Below are 20,575 nucleotides of genomic sequence, written 5' to 3'. Positions count from 1 at the left end.
CCTGCCTGCTGCACACCAGGCTGGGAGCTACCTTGGACTTTGTGGTCGTGGTCATCCTGCAGGATTGTGATGGCAACTGTGTGGTTATTTTCCATCTCGAGGAGAGCAGCCTCATGGCTGGCGGTGAGATCTTCCACCTGGAGGAGAGTCGCAGTTACCGGTTAGACAGAGAGCTGCTTGGAGAACAGAAGTGGAATTCCGTGAGTGGAAAAGGTCCATGACCTGAAACATCAATGACAAGTCACAGCCTCGTGCCGAAGCAGGCGAGTTGGACTTTGGTGGTGATGTGGCAGCCCTCAGAGTCAAGTGGAGGTCACTGCCACAACCTGGCTCTTTGCAGGAGGATCCAACTCCAGGCAGGGGATCACTGCCTGAGGTACCTCTTTAGAGTCCTGAGTGCGGCTCCTGGACCATCCCCTTCCCACTCCTAGTCCATCCCCTTCCACCGCTATGAGCGATGACGGCAAAGGAAAAGAAAAGGTTCCTCCCTACGAGGTGGTCTGTTTCCCAGAGGCAGGGGGAGCTACAGTACACAAGGTCAACGGAGGGAACGAATACTTATTAGGCTGCCCGAGATACGTTACTCTACTTAACCCTCAGAGCCACCTTCTGAAGTAGATCTTTTTATGCCCAATTGACAGATGTGGAAACTGAGGCTCAGAGAAATTTGAAATGTTTTGCCCAAGGGTTAATAAATGGCAGAGCTAGCAGTGAGACCCAGGTCTGTCTGACTTCAAAGGTGAAGCTCTTTCGAATGCACTATTGTTTTGTGTTGACCTCCCCCAAGCAAGACCAGCAACGGACACCTTAGGATTCTCTCGCCAATACCAGGTGAGGCTGGGAGGTCTGCGTGTCTCTTTTTAAACACAAGGTTGCCCCCCAGATTATAACTTGGACCTTCTGCTCAGGCAACGTGGTGCTCCTGGTAAGGGCTACTGCTTCCCAGCTGCAGGAACGCTTCTAGCAGTTTAATCGCAAGTAGTGCAGCCAGTCCAGTCCAGGATTCTTCCTTTTCATGTTTCCTGACCCCCTCCCCTACCCCTCACCTTCCTGTCTACCAGGTTTACTGTTTTTGTTATTGTTATTGCGGCTCTTGTTTTAACTTCAAATACATGACTTGCAGGAATAATGGCCTAAAACGACCTCTCCCTATCATTGCAAATCTCTCCTGGATACACTACAACAGTGTTTATCCAAGTTCTCTGTCAGTGATCCACTGCAAAAATCACCATTGTACACAATACCACAGCGCACACACCCACACACAACCACACCCAAAACCAAAGTTTCACAAAAACAAAACTCCGCCTTCCATTTGGAAAAGTCTGGTTTAAAAATGCTTCCTCTGTTTTACTTCGTTTTACAAAACGCTAGTTAGAGGCGGCTACATTTATTTCACAAGCTACTCATGTGTCAAAACTTGGCATTTGAAAACCACTGAACTAGAAAATGTGCGCTGGTCTTGAAGCCCCTTGGTGGCCCAGTTAAGAAGACATTGCTTCTAGTTGGTCATATTCAGTTATCTCTGAGGCTCCCACATTTCTCTGGGGAGGATTCACGGGCTGACCTTTGATCTGAATGGAGAAAGGGTTCTCCCCAAGAAAAGAAGCCTGCCTGTGAAGTTGACACATGGGGATATATCTGATTTAAAAAGGGGTGGATTCCCATTCCGGATACTGTTATTTCATCAAAAAATTATCCCGACTTCTCTTTCTTCTGGTAAACGAGAACTTCATCCACTAAAACAAGTATCACTGGGCAGAACCAACAGCGGACCCATGGCGTTAGGAAAGCTGCGTCGCAGTGTGATAATGGACACGGTGCACAATGACTCGCTCGCATTTCAAGGCCATTCTTGATGAAACGGTATTTACTTGAAGCTCAGAGCTATGAACCCACCAGCAGAAAGGCTGATTACAACAGTATTTCATTGTCCAATTCCTGTTTACAGGAGGTTTTCATGGAATCTTTGTCCAAAACCTTTCAATCTGTTGGAAGAATAAATCACTAGCTTAAAAAGGAAATATCTCTTCTTTCTGCTCCATTATGGATGTCACTCAGGCCATAGCACACTGTAAAAACACAGCACCCCCTCCCGCACCCTCCCCCCCACCCACACACTGTTTGGAGGGCTGTCACACAGTTCTGGAGAGCAAAAAGCCTTTCGTCGGTCCTTGGCGTGATTCTCATTTATTGGGTGCTTACACAAATGATCATGAGTGGTTTCAGAAAAGACAGATGGAAGAACTAAGTTTCAGAAGAGTCCTATGAGTCCCAGGAGGTGGATGTGCCCTGACCAGCAATACTGCACTGTGTTTGTGGCATCAACATATGCCATTCTGGTTTGCTGGAAGGTAAAAAGCCTTTGATTCAGTGGTGATGGAACACCATGCCCATTGTAGTAAGGGTCATGTAATGGCATCATATATTCCTTACAACCTTTCAGAGGTGCTTTTATGAATGAAATCACGGATCTCCTAACTCTAAAAGTTCATATGGAATTAGAGAAATGCCCAGTATGTTAGGAAGGAAACTAAAGGGAGCCCACGAGTCAAAAAATCTGAACACAAGAATCCCTGCTCTTTAGTAATTTAGGTTTCATGCAACTTTATGGTTTTTAAAAAATGTTCTCTCCAAGAGGAAGGAGCTGTCTACTGTTGGCCATCCTCTTTCTTGTCATAGTATTCATCCGTACAACTTCTTCTCCTGTGGTTCTTGGCTTCTTTCTACAGCACAGGTTCACATTTATGAAGCAGCCAGTAAGAATTCCCAGCCTGAGAGGATCTTGAAACCAGAAGGAATTGGAGGAGATTTAAACAAGGTGACCCTAGGAAAGCATAAGATCTTTCTATGCATTGAAGATCACCAAATCAAAGACAAATTATGGCCTATGGCAAACTTGGGCTGGCTGAAGCATCCTTCTCTTCCATTTAGAACCCTGGTGAGGCCCCTTAGACCACCACTGGGCCGCCCTCCTCCCTCCATAGAGAGAGTTCTGGGCTGTGCCATGGAGGCGTCTGTCAACACGGACATCCGGTAGTCCTCGTTCTATGGAAAAGCAGCTGTCCCCTGTTCCCTGTGACATGACTCCATTCCCCCAGCGGCCTGCTATTCAGCTGGGCTGACTGACAGCCGAGCACAGGGCTGGAAGACCACCCTCTCAGACGGGTGAGAGCATAGCTGTGGTTTGACTTCATTTAGCCATTTACAAAATGCAACGATCTGGGGCTTTGGCAAGTCACTTGGAGAAGACTTAGATTTCAAATGAAGAAACGTGTGTTTTACATTGTCTCAGCTTCATTCATTAAACCCAAACCAGATTAAACTCCCATTTGCGCCCATCCACATGGGATGACAGAGAGGGAGCCTGAACAGGCCTACTCTCTCCCACGCTCTCTTAATGACTTTCCTTTTTAGATAATGAGGGGGCCCTCCTTCACTTGGTCATGGGTTGCAGTATCCTGGACACTGGCTTAGCCATGCCAGAGCTCCCAGTCTGCTGTCATCCCATGCCGGGCTGTGCCTCTGCCCCTCTGCAGCCCTCCACGCAGGCAGGTGTGGACAGAGGCCCCATCTCCACTGCACCGCCTCCTCCGGAGCATGGAATGTCTGGGCTGTGATGGCAGGCTCTGGTGCTGGGAGATGGAGGGCCCTCAGGGATCTCTTTCTATTTGATTAGACAGAATGTGGTTTCCGCTGCCCAGCAGCTGTGAGCCTGCTCTGCAGGAGGCTAAGGAGGCATAATGCAGATGATGGACAAAGTGGCCTCTGTACGTTTGGATTAATCCTGGGATGCTTTTCCTTGAGTCATTTAGTTTAAAATGATTTCCTTACGAAAGCATAGAAAGTGCATCCTGGATATGAGACAAAGCAACATTTAAACTCCAAAGGCTGAGCTCTGCTGCTCCCTATGGAGGAGGAATCTCTGCTGAGCCTGATGGAGCAGAATCGTCATGCATCCAGACAGGCAGTCCCTGAAGCCAGTGGCTTTGGAGCAAGTCGTGGAGTAAGACAAACTTAGGGTCTTGGAAGAATGGGTCAAAGGTCACATGCCTGATCCTTGCATGCCAGGCTCTGTGGCTGCCTACGTGTGGGGACAGTCAAAGACAGCCCAGAAACCAGGGCTGGAACCTGGGCTGAACATGTTTGGGGCCAAAAAGGAACATGTGTGTGTGTTTACAGTGAGTCTGTTTTGTGTGCTTTGATAAAGGGAAGCCGTGGCCATGTGGCATCTGTTGATGCACAGCTTGCTACAGAAGGAGAGCTGGCTTTCCCACACTAAACACTTTTATCCTTGCACCTTGAAAATAAGAGTTACATCTTGTCTTTAATCTCACTTAAGAAAGCCAAGAGGCAAGACCACCTCCACCCTCCCTCAGGTCCTTAACTCGAGCAAGAGGGTCCTGCAGCTCCCACGATGCTTGCGGCTCTGGGCCCGGGCTGTACACAGAAATCCCCTGGACAGTCCAGAACCAACCTGCTGCCCGGTCTCATCAGTGATGCTGATTCAATTAGTGTGAGCGCAGGCTGAGGAGGGGTGTTTGCCAGTTCTCCAAGTACCCACCTGTGTCGCCAGGGCACACACCATGGGCAGAGAGCCAGCCCGTGCCCCGTGAGATGACGGGGGGGCCAAGCAAGAAGCAGCTCTGGCTGGCTTTGTCACGAAGGAGGTGCTGCTGCAAAGCCAGAGGTCAGCCTGCCTCAGCCGGCAAGTCCCAGTTTGAGTAAAGTGATATTTGCAGCCTCAAAAAATCCTGTGTGTCAGAACTGAAGCAGCACCTGCCCCTGCTGCCAGCTGTTGGGGGCCACAGGGTCATGAGGAGATGCCAAGTCAGTGAACCTGATTTTTAAGGGTCCAGAAGGACAGAGATGTTGCTATCTGTGGGGTTAGCATTGCCCAGCGCAACCGTCCCTGAGGAGGAGGCCCCAAAAGTGGAGAGTCCACCAAGGACTCTGAAACCAAGGATCATCCTCATCTCCATCTCAGTCACACCCTTGAGTCTCCCCTCCCACTAAACAGGAACACTGGTTCTATCTGGTAGTTAGACTACTGGCCTGGGGTGCGTTTCATCTTCCTCACTTCCCGCATGTTCTCTGCTAGGGAAACTGAAGCCTGGGGAAACAGCCAACGCTCTGCCGCAGGAGCAGAATCAGCGGCCTAAATAATTCATAGGCTTGACTCTCTGGTTCCCCCAAACCAATGGGTTTCTGTAGGAAAGATTCAGCCAAATGGAAAGCATTCAGATATGATTTCTGACACTTCCAGCTGTGAGGATAAGATGTGAAACTCTCAATTCCTCCACACGCTGTCTGCATTTCTCACCCCCGTGACAGTTCCTTGGGCACTTATCTCGAAGCTTCCTCAATGGATAGATAAGCAAGCCCACATTTTAGAAATCTTAGTATCTCTCGCAGTATCCCGTCATGGTGCTTCGCGTACATACAATGCACATTCCATAAATATTCTTTGCACAGGTGAATCAGTCAATAAATAAACGGCTTTTCCTATCATAAAGGATCATGAACAGAGCACAGAGCTCTCATACAACAGAACACGTTTGAATTACGCCCAGGTAGCTTATGTAAGTCATTTTCATGTGGAAACGTCAAAGGCTTCTTTCCTTTCATCACTCCAGCTTGAAATATCTAAAAGGCCGTCATGTCCTGGCTTTAAAAAGAGGTGAAGCACATCTCTAGGCACACGCTTCTGCACAGGTGAGGCCTCAGCGAGGCGTCCTGGCCCCCGAGTGGACATGCCCCCCTCAGCAGTGCCTCAGCTCCAGGACACCACCACGTGAGCCTTTGTTCAGCATTTCCTGCCTGTGGACCACCTCTTACCCCTCCTCCTCACCTTCTGGCATCTTCTCAACCAACTCAGACCTTCAGATCAGAGGCCTTTGGTAAATACGGGTATAAACGTGTTCTGTGTAAAACTGAGAATGAATGGCCCATAGACACAGAGGCACAGAACAAGCTGGTGTTCACATCAGGCTTGAGATGTATAAAGCGGCCGTAAAATGAGTAAGACTGTAGACGGCAGCTCGTGCAAATGTCTCCTGACAGGAGTTACACGCAGACAGACTGGGAGGCACGACGCCGGGGGTTCAGTTTCGCATCTTAACACCAACAGGTAACTTTAGCTGTAACCTATTCTGTTTCCTAGTCTCTATGGTCTAACCCACCTCAAACAGGGAGGTGTGTCTGGTTTTTACAGGCCTCTAGGAAAGGAGAATGACTAACCTGAGATACTGCCTAGAATAAAATGTCATAAAGTAAGAGAGATTTTTTATTACAATGACAGCAATTAGTATTACTCTTAAATTTCTCCCAGGTCCCCTAAGATGCACAAGCCTCTTCTGGGGCAGTGGGAGGGCCGGGTGGGTATTGCCGTCTGGGATGTCCATTTGGAAGCAGCTGAGGAGGGCAGCCCAAGGGTTTCTGACAATGAAGAGGCCACTCGACACTAACCTGAATGCCAAGTGAGATTTAAAGGGTGCCCTTCACAAATGTCAACTTACCTTAAGCATATCATAAGCACACTATATAAAGCAACACATCAATTAGAAGGTGGGGGTGAAGGCACTGGAGCTGGAGAACTTAGAAATAAGAGAAAAGAAAGGAGCAGTGCTCATGGAAGCAGGGTGGGTACATTGAATCGTCCGCCCGCCTCTCATCAGTACTAACGGCAGTCATGGACAGGGTGGCTGCAGTGGGGGTGGCAGCACCTGCCTCCTTCTGGCTTTCATACCGACAAGCGCCCTGGGAATTATCCTCCGGTTAGTCCATGGATGCATTTTCCTTTCCAGTAAGGTTTCTGGGCAAAGGTTAACCATTGGCATTCATTCTTTCATTCAGCAAATGGATATTCCGCCAGGCATGGATCCAGGTGCCAGGATCCAGCAGGAGAGCTGGCAGGCAATTCTAACTTAGTGGCTGACAGCAGGGGTGTGGAGCCAGACTGGCTCATCCCTGGCTTCTCCATGACCAGCTCTGTGAATTCTGGCAATTACTGAACCATGGGGGCTTGGCTTTCTCCCGTGTAAAATGGGAATAAGAATGGTACCTTCCTCATTAGGGGAACTGTGAGGACTAAATGAGTCAGTTCATGTAAAGAGCTTAGAGCAGTGTCCCGTGTAGGACGAGTGCTAGATACATGTTTGCTTGTTATTCTTTCTGCCCTCATGGAATAGAAAGATGATAAATAAGGTAGAAAAGCAAAATGTATGTGTTAGTGATAAGTGGTGAAGGAACACTAACACTGGGAGGGGGACAGAAAGAGTGTGTATGTGGTGGGGGGAGGAATAATAATTTTGGATAAAGATCTCACTGAGAAAGGTGACCCTGGAGAAAAGTCTGGAAGGGAGGGCAAGAGGGAGTCATGCACTCTCTGGAGGGAGAGCATTCCAGGCAGAGGACACGGCAAGTGTGAAAACCCTGAGGAAGAGTGAAGGAGGCCAGAGTGGCTGGAGCAGAAGAGAGGACGGGGGAGAAAGGAGAAAGCAACTCAGAAAGTGAACTGTTGGAAAAGCTCACCTACTGAACAGGACTTCTTGCTAATGGGGCACTGGATCCCCTCCGCCTGCCACCTGCATCACCCAACAGCAGAGCTCGAGCGGCACTGCGGACTGACCTGCTCCTGGTGCTGACACCGGATGCTCAGCAGCTGGTCACGGTGCTCCTCCTGCAGGCGCGCCATCTCTGCCTCGAATTGCAGCTGCAGCCGCTCCTCCAGCTCTTGGAGCTCGGCCTGCTGCTGCCAGCCCAGCCTCTTCACCTCGTCCTCGAACCGCCTCTCCAGCTCCTCCTTCTCCTTTTGTAGTTTCTCGCACTTTGCTGTATGGAAGGCTGGGTGCAAAGCACAAGATCTTTCTTTAAACAATGGCTGTAGGAGGCATGGGAAGGCCTCAGCCTCCATGGTCAGATCCTCAAGGCTGGTGTGATAAACAGGGCGAGGTCCTCGGACTTCTGCAGGGGCTACACAGCTTGTAAAGTGCTTTCCTTTCTACCTATTAGATCCTCACGACAGACCCTGGATGTTGAGGAGAAGCTGCAGCCTCACGGAGGTCTGGAGACTTGCCCAAGGTCATCCAGTGGCTGCAGAAGGAGCTGGGAAGGCAAATTTGGGCTTTCTGATTGCAAGGCCTCTAGGGCAAGTTGTCACAAGGTCCGTGGTCCATAGACATAAAAAATATGGGGCATTTGGTAAAAATGTAGGCTTGAAATATGCCCTGGGTGAATCAGAGCCCATATGGCAGGAATTCAGGATCTCAACTTTTAGCAAAATCCCTGGGTGACTCTTATGTCCCTCAAGACTTGAGAGCTGCACACTATGGAAGCTGGAGATAGGAATAGGGCCTGGCCCCTAAGGCTACTCTATTCTAGCTAAAATGCCAAACAGGATGATCTCAGAGAAGGTGTGGGGGCTTCCTTTCAGGTACCCTGAAGTTTTCTACTTGGTATCTCTTTTGCATAGGCACTCCACCCCTAATCACAGAGTTGTGGTTTGCTTCAAGTGTGCCAGCTGAGAACAGGGCATGAGGCAATGACATCAGCCACCACCGCTCTTGCCTGAGCTCCCCCTCCAAGCCTGCTCTGTCTTAGTGTCTGTGCCTCCCCTGTGCCGTGGGCAAGAGCCGAGTGCTTCCATTCTAAAGACCGCTCCCTGAACTGCACACCTGCTTCCAAGACTTTGACAATCTACCACGTCTAGGTCAAATGGAGCTGATTACACACACACCCAAATGCAAATGCCGAGGTACACAGACACATCATTTACGTTCTGCAAAGGTCTACCATGCTCGCCGTGCTGTGCTACGAACTGGGGAGACACTGGCATTTACGTTAAAATCGAATGAGCAGGTATAGGTGCTGATTAACCGTAATCCAGACTCTAGTGGTGGTTACCGATGACGGGAATATACATCCAAGGTTGCCAGATGGCATTTGAAACACCCTAATTAGAAGTCCCACGCTATAGAGGCAGCTAATAAAATAGGGCTTCTTTGCCACATTTGGCTCTGAAAAGTTTAATTAGCATAAGGGATGTTAACGTTTTTTTCTTCTGGTGAAATAAGTGGTGGATTGGCTAGATATTACACAGGCACCTTGCCCTTGTGTGAAGGGTGTGTCCTAACACCCTTCACACAGCCCAGCAGCCTAACACTGTCCCCAGTGGTCTTCCTAGCCTACCCGAGGGCTTCCGTTGGGCCAGTGTCCCACATCCCATCATTTAATGCAGAACTCTGATCTCCCAGTGCAATCAGGGTGCACTGAGGGCAGGGTGGTGGGAGCCGTTCATTCCATGTGCAGGCAGTAAGGAGATGCACTGTAGGTAGAGAATTTACAAGCGAAAACCAAACTGACTTGAAAAGATCCCTGGCTTTTGATGAGCGCTTTGCACCAATAATTCGAAACAATATCGGTGAAAAGGACTCCTTCTCAAAAAAGGCTTTTGTTGCTCTAAGTTCTGAACAATTGCTACAGTGACTTACCTTTCAGGTTTTTGAACTCTTGGGGGCTTTTTATTTTTTAAATCACAACCACAGAGAAAACATAGAAGTACAGTACAAGGACATTACTGTGTAACTGGAACCATTTGAGAGTAAGATGCTGACCTGTGGCACATGAACCCCACATCTCCCCACGTACATTCCCTACAAATAAGGGCTTTCCCCAATTTAACCACAGCACCGTCATGAAAATCAGGAAAGAAACATTTGCTACAATAGCGCCGCCCAGTGCTCAGACCTACTTCAGTTTCACGAGTTGTTCCGACCACGTCCTTTCTAGCAAAGGAATCCAGCCCTGAATCCCAAGTGGCTCCAAAGGAGGCTCCTGTCTCCTTAGTCTCCTTCAGGCTGGGACAGTTCCTCAGTCTTTCCTAGACTTTTAGAACCTGGACACTTTTAAAGATAACTGGTCAGGAAACTTGTTGAATGTCTCTGAATTTAGTGCGTCTGATGTTTTCTTCTTATTCCATTGAGCTTACGCCTGGTTGGCAGGAATATGACACAACTGGCACTGAATTCTTCTCAATTAATAAATCATATCGTGAAAATGGAAATTTCTTCTTTGTAAATTATTTATGTAGTGAGTCAGGAAAATGTTGTGTATTACTGATTTTTACATGGTGATGCTGAAAATAATTTTGTGGTATAGAAGACAGGGTGTCAAAAATGGTCCACTTTGGGTATTAAGTTAGGTGTGCCCCTGAATATATTGCCACATCTGTTGCAAGCAGATCTTTTAGGTGAGGTGTTTCTAAGGAACAAAGAGCTGGAAGGCACCAAGTTTCAGGGCACAGGAAGGAAGCTGACAGTTTGCTGCCTGCTAATAATTATTAGTATGAAAGGCAGACTTGCTCAGAGACTTTGTGGTTCCTTGTACTGAGGTCGTGGCAGGGGACCCCCAGAGTCCTCCCCTTCCTCTAGTCACTGGTCCCCTTCCTTTGATCCCCTTGTGTGGGGATCATTAAGTCCCCACACAAAGAACTTAATGAACAATGACTGATAGGCAATGTGGCTCAGGTGTGGTGGCAGGGGTGAGGACATGCCTGTTCCCAGGAGTTCTGAGACCCCAGTTTACTCGAGCTCCAGCTCTCCCTAAAGACCCTCCAACGAAAAAAATGTAATCAGGATTCCACCAGGGAGTTGAGCTAGCGAACAAAGCTCTTAGGAATCATAGAAGAGGTAAGAGGTAGATATATAAAGATAGGTTTATCCTGGGATGACTGGGTGTTAAGAAAATAGAACAAAGACCATAGAATGTCAATTACAAAACAGTGATTGACAGATTGACACAAAGTCAAATTAAGTCAAGTAGAGAAGCAAGAATTTTATCTACATGGGGAGAAAGCATGAAGTCACCCTACAGAGAAAAACACAGTCCCCTGCTGCCCACGAGGACAGTCCAGGGAACGAGCTCCCAGTGCACGGGGCCCGTCTGCAAAGCGCTCTTGCCTCTAAAGTTCAGTGTGAAGTAGTTTCATAGTGGCCTTCACCTCACGTATCATGTACCTGTGGATGGGATAACTAAAGCAGTGACATTGATGTATTTGCTTGTATTTAGGTTTACCAAGAAGCTCACTGAGAGGTAACACAAACAGCCAAGGAACATGAAAAGACGCTCAGTGCCCCTGCAAATGGAAGCAGGAAATCATTTTTCATCTACAAGGCTGATAAAGATGAAATGTTCTGATAATACAGGAAGAGTATGAGGAAACTGTCACTCGATGGACTGCAGGTGAAACATAATTGATACGGCTGCCTTGGAGGGCAAAGATATCTTTCAAAATTTAAATGACAGGGACGGCAGCATTATGGGTGGGAGATAAAGAATCTGAGTTTCTTTCAGGGGTGATGAAAATGTTCTAAAACGGATTGTGGTGACAGCTTTCCACAACTCAGAATATACTGAAAACCACCAAATTGTATACTTTCAATGGGCGGGTTGTATGGTATGTGAATTATATCTCAATAAAATTTTTACCAAAAGAGAGGAAGAACATTTTTGAAAAACTAACATGACATGGAGTATATCTCAGAGGATAAATTTAGATGTTTTTATAGAAGGAAAGTTCATATTCTGATTTTAAAACTCTGTATAATAATGGTGAAGACAAATGCTGGCAAAATAAAACAACAATGAAAGCCCTACCACAACACGGTTGAATATACACACACACGTACATATATACATATATGGATATACAGTCATGCACTGCTTAATGATGGGGATACGTTCTGAGAAATGCTTTATTAGGAAATTTCATCCCTGTGCAAACACCATGGAATGTTCTCGCACACACCTAGCTGGCATAACCTACTACCCACCTAGGCCATATGGTGTAGCCTATTGTTCCTAGGCTGCAAACCTGTACAACATGTTACTGTACTCAATACTGTAGGAAAGTTATAGCACAATGCTAAGTATTTGTGAATCTAAACATATCTACACATTAACAAGATACAGAGAAAATATGGTATAAAAGATAAAAAAAAAATGGTACAACTGCACGGGGTACTTACCACGAATGAAGCCTGCAGGACTGGAGGCTGCTCTGGGTGAGTCAGTGAGTGGTGAGTGAATGTGAGGGCCTGTGACATGACTGTACACTACTGTAGACTTTAGGAACGCTGTACACTTAGGCTACACTAAATTTATTTAAAATAATTTTTTTCTGTCTTCAAAATAAGTTAACCTCAGCTTACTATATAACCTTTTACTTTCCAAACTTCTTAATTTTTTCAAACTTTTTGACTCTTTTGTAATAACACTCAGCCTAAAATGCAAATACTCCATAAAGCTGTTCAAACATGGTTTTTCTTCATATCATTATTCTAAAAGCTTTTTTCTAGTTTTAAATTTTTTATTTTTTTTTTTACTTTTTAAGCTTTTTTGTTAAAAACTAAGACACAAATGCATATATTAGCGTAAGCCCACGCAGGCTCAGGACCATCAATATCTCCATCTTCCAACTCCACATCTTGTCCCAAGGGAAGGTCCTCAGGGGCAGTAACACCCATAGAGCTGTCATCTCCTAGGAAAACAATACCTTCTTCCGCAGTACCTCCTGAAGGACCTGCCTGAGGATGTTTTACAGTGAATTTGGTTTTATAATAAATAGAAGAAGTACCCTCTAAAATAATAATACAAATACAGCATAGTAAACACATAAACCAGTAACAAAGTCATTTATATTATCAAGTATTATACACTGAACATAATTCTATGTGCCAGACTCTTTTAGGATTGCCAGCACAGTCAGTGTGTTTATACCAGCATCACCACACAGATGTGAGGAATGCATTGTGCTGTGAGGCTCTGACGTCACTAGCTGATAGACATTTTTCGGCCGCATTGTAATCTTGTGGGACCACCTTTGTACACGAGGTCTGCCGTGGACCGCAGTGTTGTGATGTGGTGCATGGCTGTACGTGGAACCTAGGAATCATTCTTACCACTTCTTAGCTAGAGATACATTCAGCACGTAAAACTCAAATGAAAATAATTTTAAAAAAATCTAACCATTTGTTTTGTCTTTAGAAAGTACTGTTTTGCATGGGTAAAAATTATTTATCACATGCCAATGTCAGTAGCTTCAACTCCAGAAGATCAAGGCAATATGTTGAACTTGTATAGATGGAATAAAACAGACAAAACGCACATAAAAGAATAAAAACAACTTATTAACATTGGTGAAAAAAATTAAATGACACATATCTTTTGACACAATAATTTCACAAGTGCACAAAAAACTGGGTCAAGGACAACCACTATAGCATCATTTGCCTTAGGGAACTAGTAGGGGCTAAATTATGATGAGAAACCCAGTACACATATAGGTTGAATCTTTGCCTTATGCCAGTAAAAAAATAAGGCAAATCTTTTTGTAGCATCATGGAATGACCTCTGTCATATATTGTTAAACCTAGAAAAGGCAACATGCCAAGCCGTGTAATTGCAAAATTACATTTGTGATAAAACTGTATCTCTATTTCTACTCTTTCTCCTTTGGGAGGTTGGAGGCCAGGGTATAAGATTCACTGTATATTGAATTCCTGTAATGATATATATTTCATTAAATCCCTATTTATTGTTTGCATGACTTAGAAGTACAAAGATTTTAAAAATTATTTGTCATAATTAAAGAGAAGTCTGGGTTTTCAAAAGTTCTGGTATCCAGCGGTCGGACTTTTCAGTTTCACTGATAGTTTTACCCACGTAAGTGGTAGGATGACTCATGGATCAGGCACTCTATCAGGGGCTCAGAAATGATTCGGTTTCATTCGAGGGCTGTCCCTGAACTGCACTGTTGTCTTAAATCAATCACAAACTGGGTAAACCTCAGTTTTGCTGTCTATAAAGTGGCAAAGTAATCACTTTTTGCACATATAGCTCCAATCCCCAAATTCCCAATTGCTATTATAAGATGAGAGGTGATGCCTACATTCTTCCAGTGGCTCTCTGTTGTAAGCCCTAGGCCTGTAGAAAATATTGGATAATAAGAGCAGCTGGCACCAGGGGAAACGGTTCCAATAATGGAGTCCCTAAAGAAATAAATATCCTGTTGCCTCTAGTAAACCTTCAGAAGTCTATCTATTTGGGCACTTTTCAGCTGGAGATTAATGTACGCTAATTTAATAGCATTAGACAACACCTGGAGTTTCACTTTCATTATTTCTATTCATGTGAAAACACTTAGTCCTTCGGAGTGAAAGGCAGACACCACTATCATAAACCCCTGTAATCTAGGGAGCTGAGAAAATACATTTTCAAATAATCAGATTATGATTGGCCAAGAGAATATAACATTTCTAATTCATAAGCATAAATCTGAAAAGCAAAAGTAGGATTATAATCTGTTGCACAGTTTTAAATAACTGATGTTTATTGACAACGAATAATACACACACATCTGATATAAAAATACCTAAAATATTATTAACACTGCATTTGGAACATCCTCAGACATACATAATATAAAGATACCAATCTACCAACTTCTGAGTATAAACCAGTAAGATGTAGTGTGATCCTTGAGACAACAGCAGACCAAAATTGCTGTTGGAACCATTTATAAGACAAGCTTAATTTCAACCACAGTTCATAAACTGAGTAAGAGAATCGAGTAAGATCAATTTGCTCTCAACGACTGTCCCAAGAGTCTTTTGAATAACTGTAACTTCACATTGGTTTTCCAAAGCAGCAGCAAAAATAGGAGGTTACAGCACTAGATTGAAACAAAAGAGAACTATCTGGCTCTATAGCTCGTAATAAAATCATAAATAAGAATATTACGTGGCCTTTTATGTCATAGTGAAAGCTTTATATATAATAGCTATAAAATAAATGATGAACCAATACTTTGTGTGTATATATAATATATATATGCTACCATTACATATACACACACATATATTTACATGCACATTATATACATTTAGGTCACTATAATAGTCACTATCATCACATACTGATGAAAGACAATACCACAGTTAGATAAAAGATTAAGTTGTTTCTTCAAGAGATTGGGAGTAATTGAAAAGACAAAATAACTGTCAAGGACAAAATTTAATTTAAAAAATTACCCTTAATGTCACTACACAAAGAAAATGAAAATTTAAATTGTGCAATCCCTTCGCAGCATTTCAGTGGTGCGAATTCTTAATAGCCTGTTAGGAATTTCCCATGTCTTCCTACCTAACATTTTACGGCGACTTTATATTCTCATGTTCATGTAACACAATTTATATTCTCTCATTACTGCACAATTAGTTTGTTTCCAAGAGTTGCCATTACAGACAATGCAACAAACATGTTCACCCATATATCATTTTGCCTTTTTTCATTTAGGATACATTCCTGGGTGTAAAATTACATGGGATTAAATATTATGAGCATCTTTATGCAGTGCAGTTTTTCTTTTTTGGCAGCACAGATCCTTGTAACAAACCTGTGACCACCAGGCGGAGCTATGCTGCCTGAAAAATGCCCTCTGGTGGCAACTGTCTTTGTCCAAACCTGTTAGGTCACAGGAACATCCGCAAGGGGGTCAGGCAGGCTGCATGAAACACAGCTGCCTGGGATCCCGGACATACTACCCTGTAGAGCCCTACTCTCTCTAATTACTGATTTTTGATGACAATGTTAAGAGGTGAGAAAGGAATGGCTGAAAATGAAGGATGAAAGTTCATGGACCATGGCTGGGCACAGTGGCTCACGCCTGTAATCCCAGCCCTTTGGGAGGCTGAGGCGGGCGGAACACCTGAGGTCAGGAGTTGGAGACCAGCCTGGCCAACGTGGTGAAAACCTATCTCTACTAAAAATACAAACATTAGCCGGGCTTGGTGGTACGTGCCTGTAATCCCAGCTACTCTGGAGGCTGAGGCAGGAGCATCGCTTGAACTCGGGAAGCGGAGGTTACAGTGAGCCGAGATCACACCACTGCACTCCAGCCTGGGTGACAGAGCAAGACTTCATCTCAAAAAAAAACAAACAAAAAAAAAACCCAAAAAAAAAAAAAAAAAAAACAACAGAAAGTTCATGGACCAAGAGTGAAAGCGCAGGAGTCACTGGGCTCTTGTCATCTCTGCAGGTCCCTGCAGCACCGCTAGGGCCTGGTGACCAAAAGGGAGCTGGCGCTGTGAAAATCACAGGTGACATCTGTGAGCGATTCCCGGGTGCCAGGCACTTGCCTCATACCGTTCCCCACGCTAAGCCTATGGGGTCCCGTAAGCATCCTAATCTGTTTGCAAAGAGCAGGCAGGGGCTCAGAAGGAGGAACTAAGTGACCTAAGACCAATGTGTGGGAGGGCTAGGCCTGCCTAGCAGAGGCTGAAGCGTAAGCTGAGGCCTCTCCTCTTGTCCACCCCTCCAGTGGGGCTTCCATGATGCCCCCATGTGGTAATATTGGGAGGGAGGACAATGCCTCACCATAGCTTCCTAAAAATACCCGCTGTTGTTGTAAACTGCAACACATCTCTTCACCTGTCTGTCTCCCTCAGCAGTGGGCAAGGACAGTGCTATCCTCATTTTTGCATCTGTGTTCAGATAGGCAGGCCAACAGTCAATAAACTGGCATTGACTTTATTACCTCTTGTGTGACAAGCACAGTTCTTGGCATAGTGGAGAACAGACGCTGTCATGGTGGGCAAACAAATGAGCAAAAAATGTAGGAAGCAAAATTTCATTTCATTTTATTATTATTGTTATTATTTTTGAGATGGAGTCTCGCTCTGTTGCTGGAGTGCAGTGATGTGATCTCAGCTCACAACAACCTCTGACTCCCAGGTTTAAGTGATTCTCCTGCCTCAGCCTCCCGAGGAGCTGGGATTACAGGCATGCAGCACGAAGCCCGGCTAATTTTTGTACTTTTAGTAGAGATGGGGTTTCACCATGTTGGCCAGGCTGGTCTCAAACTCCTGACCTCAAGTGATCCGCCCACCTCGGCCTCCCGAAGTGTTATGATTACAGGTGTGAGACACCGCACCCAGCCAGGAAGCAAAATTTCAGATAGTAAAAACTTTAGATAAGTGCAATAAAGAGAGTGAAATAGAAGCAAGGCTAGGGAAAGACCGGGGAAAGGGGAAGGCAAGTTCAGCTGGGGTGGATAAAGAAGGCTGTTCGGCGACGACGCCATTCAAACAGACTTGAATGACAGAGAAGAACATAGAGAGATGGGGAAAGGGAGTCCCAGTTAGAAGGAACTGCAAATGCCAAGGTCTTAAGATGGGAACAATTCTGGCATACTGTGGACAGAAAGACAACCAGTGGGGCCTGAGTGCCCATGGAGGAGAGCAGAAGGAGGTGAAGTTCTAGAGGAAGGTAGGGGCTAATCACGCAGGGCCTGTGGTCCCTCAAAAGAGTTAGGGTTATGCTCAGGTAAAAATGGAAAGTCCCCAGAGAGTATCAAACAGGGGATAACAGGAACGAATGAAGCTTTTAAATCCCTCTGGTAGTTGCATGGAGAATAGACCCTAGGATGCAAGGATGGAGGTGAGGCAATCAGTGAGGAGAATGTGTTTGGAGCCCAGGTGGTGAGATTCAACGATGACTTGGACTCAGGTTGTTGCATGGGGAGGAATGGATTGATGGGGGATGCATTTGGGAGACAAAGACAAATTGACTTGCTCATGGATGGGATGAGGGCGGTGTGGGACAGACAAGAATCTTACCGTGGAATTCCCCTCTGGGTCACAATGTTCAGGAAAGGCCTTTCTGGATGATGCTGGAGGTTGCCAATTAGTATGAAAAATATAAAATTCAGGACTGCTCAGTTCTGATAAGCCTTTCATGATTAATGATGGTTATCACCTGGTTCACATGCTGTGCTGTATTTTATACAGTACTGAGTTATTAAAAGCACAGAGCCTCAGGATGGACTCTAGCTATTCAACTCCCCCAGGGAGGTGGGGCAGGCTAATAGTTGTGTTTTTCTTCCTGAGGGCCTGCAAACAGTCTGCGAAAGGATATTTGACATTTGGCTGTACTAAGGTGAAGGGCATTTTGGGCATCAGGAGTTGGGGATGGGATGTAACAAATACAGAGAGATTTCTTATCAAGGTGGCGTTTTAAAGGGCACTGATGTTTTCCTTCCCTGTGAGCCAAACTTTGAGAACACAGCCCCCAAACTGGATGACTACAGAGTCCTCCAGATCCCCAAATCCATGTCAGAAGTGCTGCATTGAAGTCTCACCCCATTTTTTTTTAAATTTATTTATTTGTGTTATTATTTTTTAGAGGCAGGGTCTTGCTCTGTCACCCAGGCTGGAGTGCAGTGGCGCAATCATGACACTGCAGCCTGGAACTCTCGGGCTCAAATGATCCTCCTGCTTTGGTCTCCCAAGTTTCTGGGATTACAGGTTGAGCCACTGCACCCAGTCTTCTTTCTTAAATAACTTACTGTACACTGAATCCTGCAGGTCAGAGTTTCCAGAAAAAGAGAGATTAGAAGGGGTGGGTGGAAAAAGTGAAAGTCCAGGAAGGGGAGTGGTCAGAGGAGGGAGAAGGACAAAGCAGAAGCCAGGCAGGTGAGGCCCAGGCTCTGTCCACACCAGCTGTGGGAGCTTGAGCAAGGCACAGGCCTCTCAGGGTCCAACATTCTCATCGGTCAAATGAGGAGGTTGGGTACCTTCAGTATGCAGCCCCTTTCTGTCCTAGCATCCTAAAATTCTATGGGTATTGTGATGGTACACAGGTGTATATTACATCCCCTCTCTTCTGTTACAGCAAACAGGGAAAGGGGTACCAGTTTTTACTATAATTTCCTTCCAAAATGGGCCCCTAAAGAGATAAGCTTTAATTACAAGAACGTGCTTTTGCAGAACCACTTCATGTCCCAGTGACATTGAGAAATTCATAGCAATAACAATGCTTGGCATCTGTATGAGTTTCACAGTTTATAAAGGTTCTTAACACCCAATATTAATTTGTTCATCCTTCACTGCATATTGCAAAGATGGGTGAAGCAGGCATTTTTCCTCTGATTTAATAGAAGAAATCATGGCTTGGAGGGGTTCAGTGACTCATCTAAGCTAATACAGCTAGAAAGAGACCAGCCAGGATTCAGTCCAGGTGTTCAAATCTCAGTTGTGTGTGTGCGTGTGTGTGTGTGTGTGTGTGTTTGCTTTTTGAGACAGGGTCTCACCCTGTCTCCAGGGCTGGAGTGCAGTGATGCAATCTCAACTCTCTGCAACCTCTGTGCAGCCCAGGTTCAAACAATTCTCCTGCCTCAGCCTCCCGAGTAGCTGGGATTACAGGCACCCGCCACCATACCTGGCTAAATTTTTGTATTTTTAGGAGAGACAAGGTTTCACCATGTTGGCCAGGCTGGTCCAGAACTCCTGACCTCAAGTGATCCTCCCACCTTGGCCTCCCAAAGTGCTGGGATTACAGCAGTAAACCACTGTGCCCAGCCGCAGTAATGCTCTTTTGAAGAATAATAATATTGTTATTCTGACATATGCTTTGGAAGAAGCAAAACAAAGAAATATAAGGAAAAGCAGAACAAAAATCCTGATTAGTTTAAAGCTCTTTTTTAGTAATAAATACTTGGCCATTTTATGTATTTTTTGGGATGTTTTTGTGTTTTTCTGAGGCAGGGTCTCCCTCTGTCACCCAGGCTGGAGTGCAGTGGTGTGATCATGGCTCACCGTGGCCTCCACTTCCCGGGCTCACATGATCCCCCCACCTCAACCTCTGCCGCCGATGCTGGGACTATAGGTGTGTGCCACCACACCTGGCTAATTTTTGTATTTTCTTGTAGAAACAGGGTTTCTCAATGTTGCCCCAGCTGGTCTTGAATTCCTTGACTCAAGCTATCCACTTGCCTCAGCCTCCCAAAGTGCTGGGATTACAGGCGTAAGCCACCACGCCTGGCCTCATTTGATATATTCTTAAGCTACAGGATAAGCATTTCCACAAATGGATAATGACTGATCCTGTGTGTGAATATGACTGCAAGGTTATAACCTTCTTGGTCTGAGAGGAGAAAAATACAAGAATGATTTATGGAGGCAAAGGAAGAAAGGGGAAATGGATTTAAGAGGATGGTTGTAATTATGAGTTTTTTTTTTTTTTTTTTTTTTTGAGACAGAGTCTCGCTGTGTCACCCAGGCTGGAGTGCAGTGGCGCGATCTCGGCTCACTGCAAGCTCCGCCTCCCGGGTTTTACGCCATTCTCCTGCCTCAGCCTCCGGAGTAGCTGGGACTACAGGCGCCCGCCACCTCGCCCGGCTAGTTTTTTGTATTTTTAGTAGAGACGGGGTTTCACTGTGTTAGCCAGGATGGTCTCGATCTCCTGACCTCGTGATCCACCCGCCTCGGCCTCCCAAAGTGCTGGGATTACAGGCTTGAGCCACCGCGCCCGGCCGTAATTATGAGTTTTTGCAAAGAAAAAAAAATGCTGTCCAAGTGAGAACTAATAACACTACTGCCCATAAATAGGAAATGGCTTTAATAGGAAATGGTTTTGCAGAGAGCCCATTTCTTCCTCTCCTCCAGGTTAATTTGGGCTTGCAGAGTTTTAAGATCTCCATGGCACTGGTTCATATAATACACTACATGGGGGCCATCCA

General features: G+C 45.4%; 1 protein-coding gene across 8 annotated transcripts in view; it reads right to left on the bottom strand.

The window, feature by feature from the left end:
* The window catches only part of MTUS2 (microtubule associated scaffold protein 2), a 636,712-nt gene that overhangs the window by 19,044 nt on the left and 597,093 nt on the right, over positions 1–20,575 (bottom strand). For all 8 annotated transcript variants that reach the window (XM_037986864.2, XM_037986863.2, XM_073013118.1 and 5 more), the window contains 2 exons: positions 7,631–7,845; positions 32–137 (listed from right to left, as the gene is read on the bottom strand). In XM_037986864.2, coding sequence (XP_037842792.2) covers positions 32–137; positions 7,631–7,845 — 321 coding nt within the window. The remainder of the gene's footprint in view (positions 1–31; positions 138–7,630; positions 7,846–20,575) is intronic.

This window comes from Chlorocebus sabaeus, chromosome 3, assembly GCF_047675955.1.
Source record: "Chlorocebus sabaeus isolate Y175 chromosome 3, mChlSab1.0.hap1, whole genome shotgun sequence".
NCBI classification, from domain to species: domain Eukaryota; kingdom Metazoa; phylum Chordata; class Mammalia; order Primates; family Cercopithecidae; genus Chlorocebus; species Chlorocebus sabaeus.
Note: the sequence above shows the minus strand (reverse complement) of the source record. Positions and strands in the feature narration are given on the sequence as shown.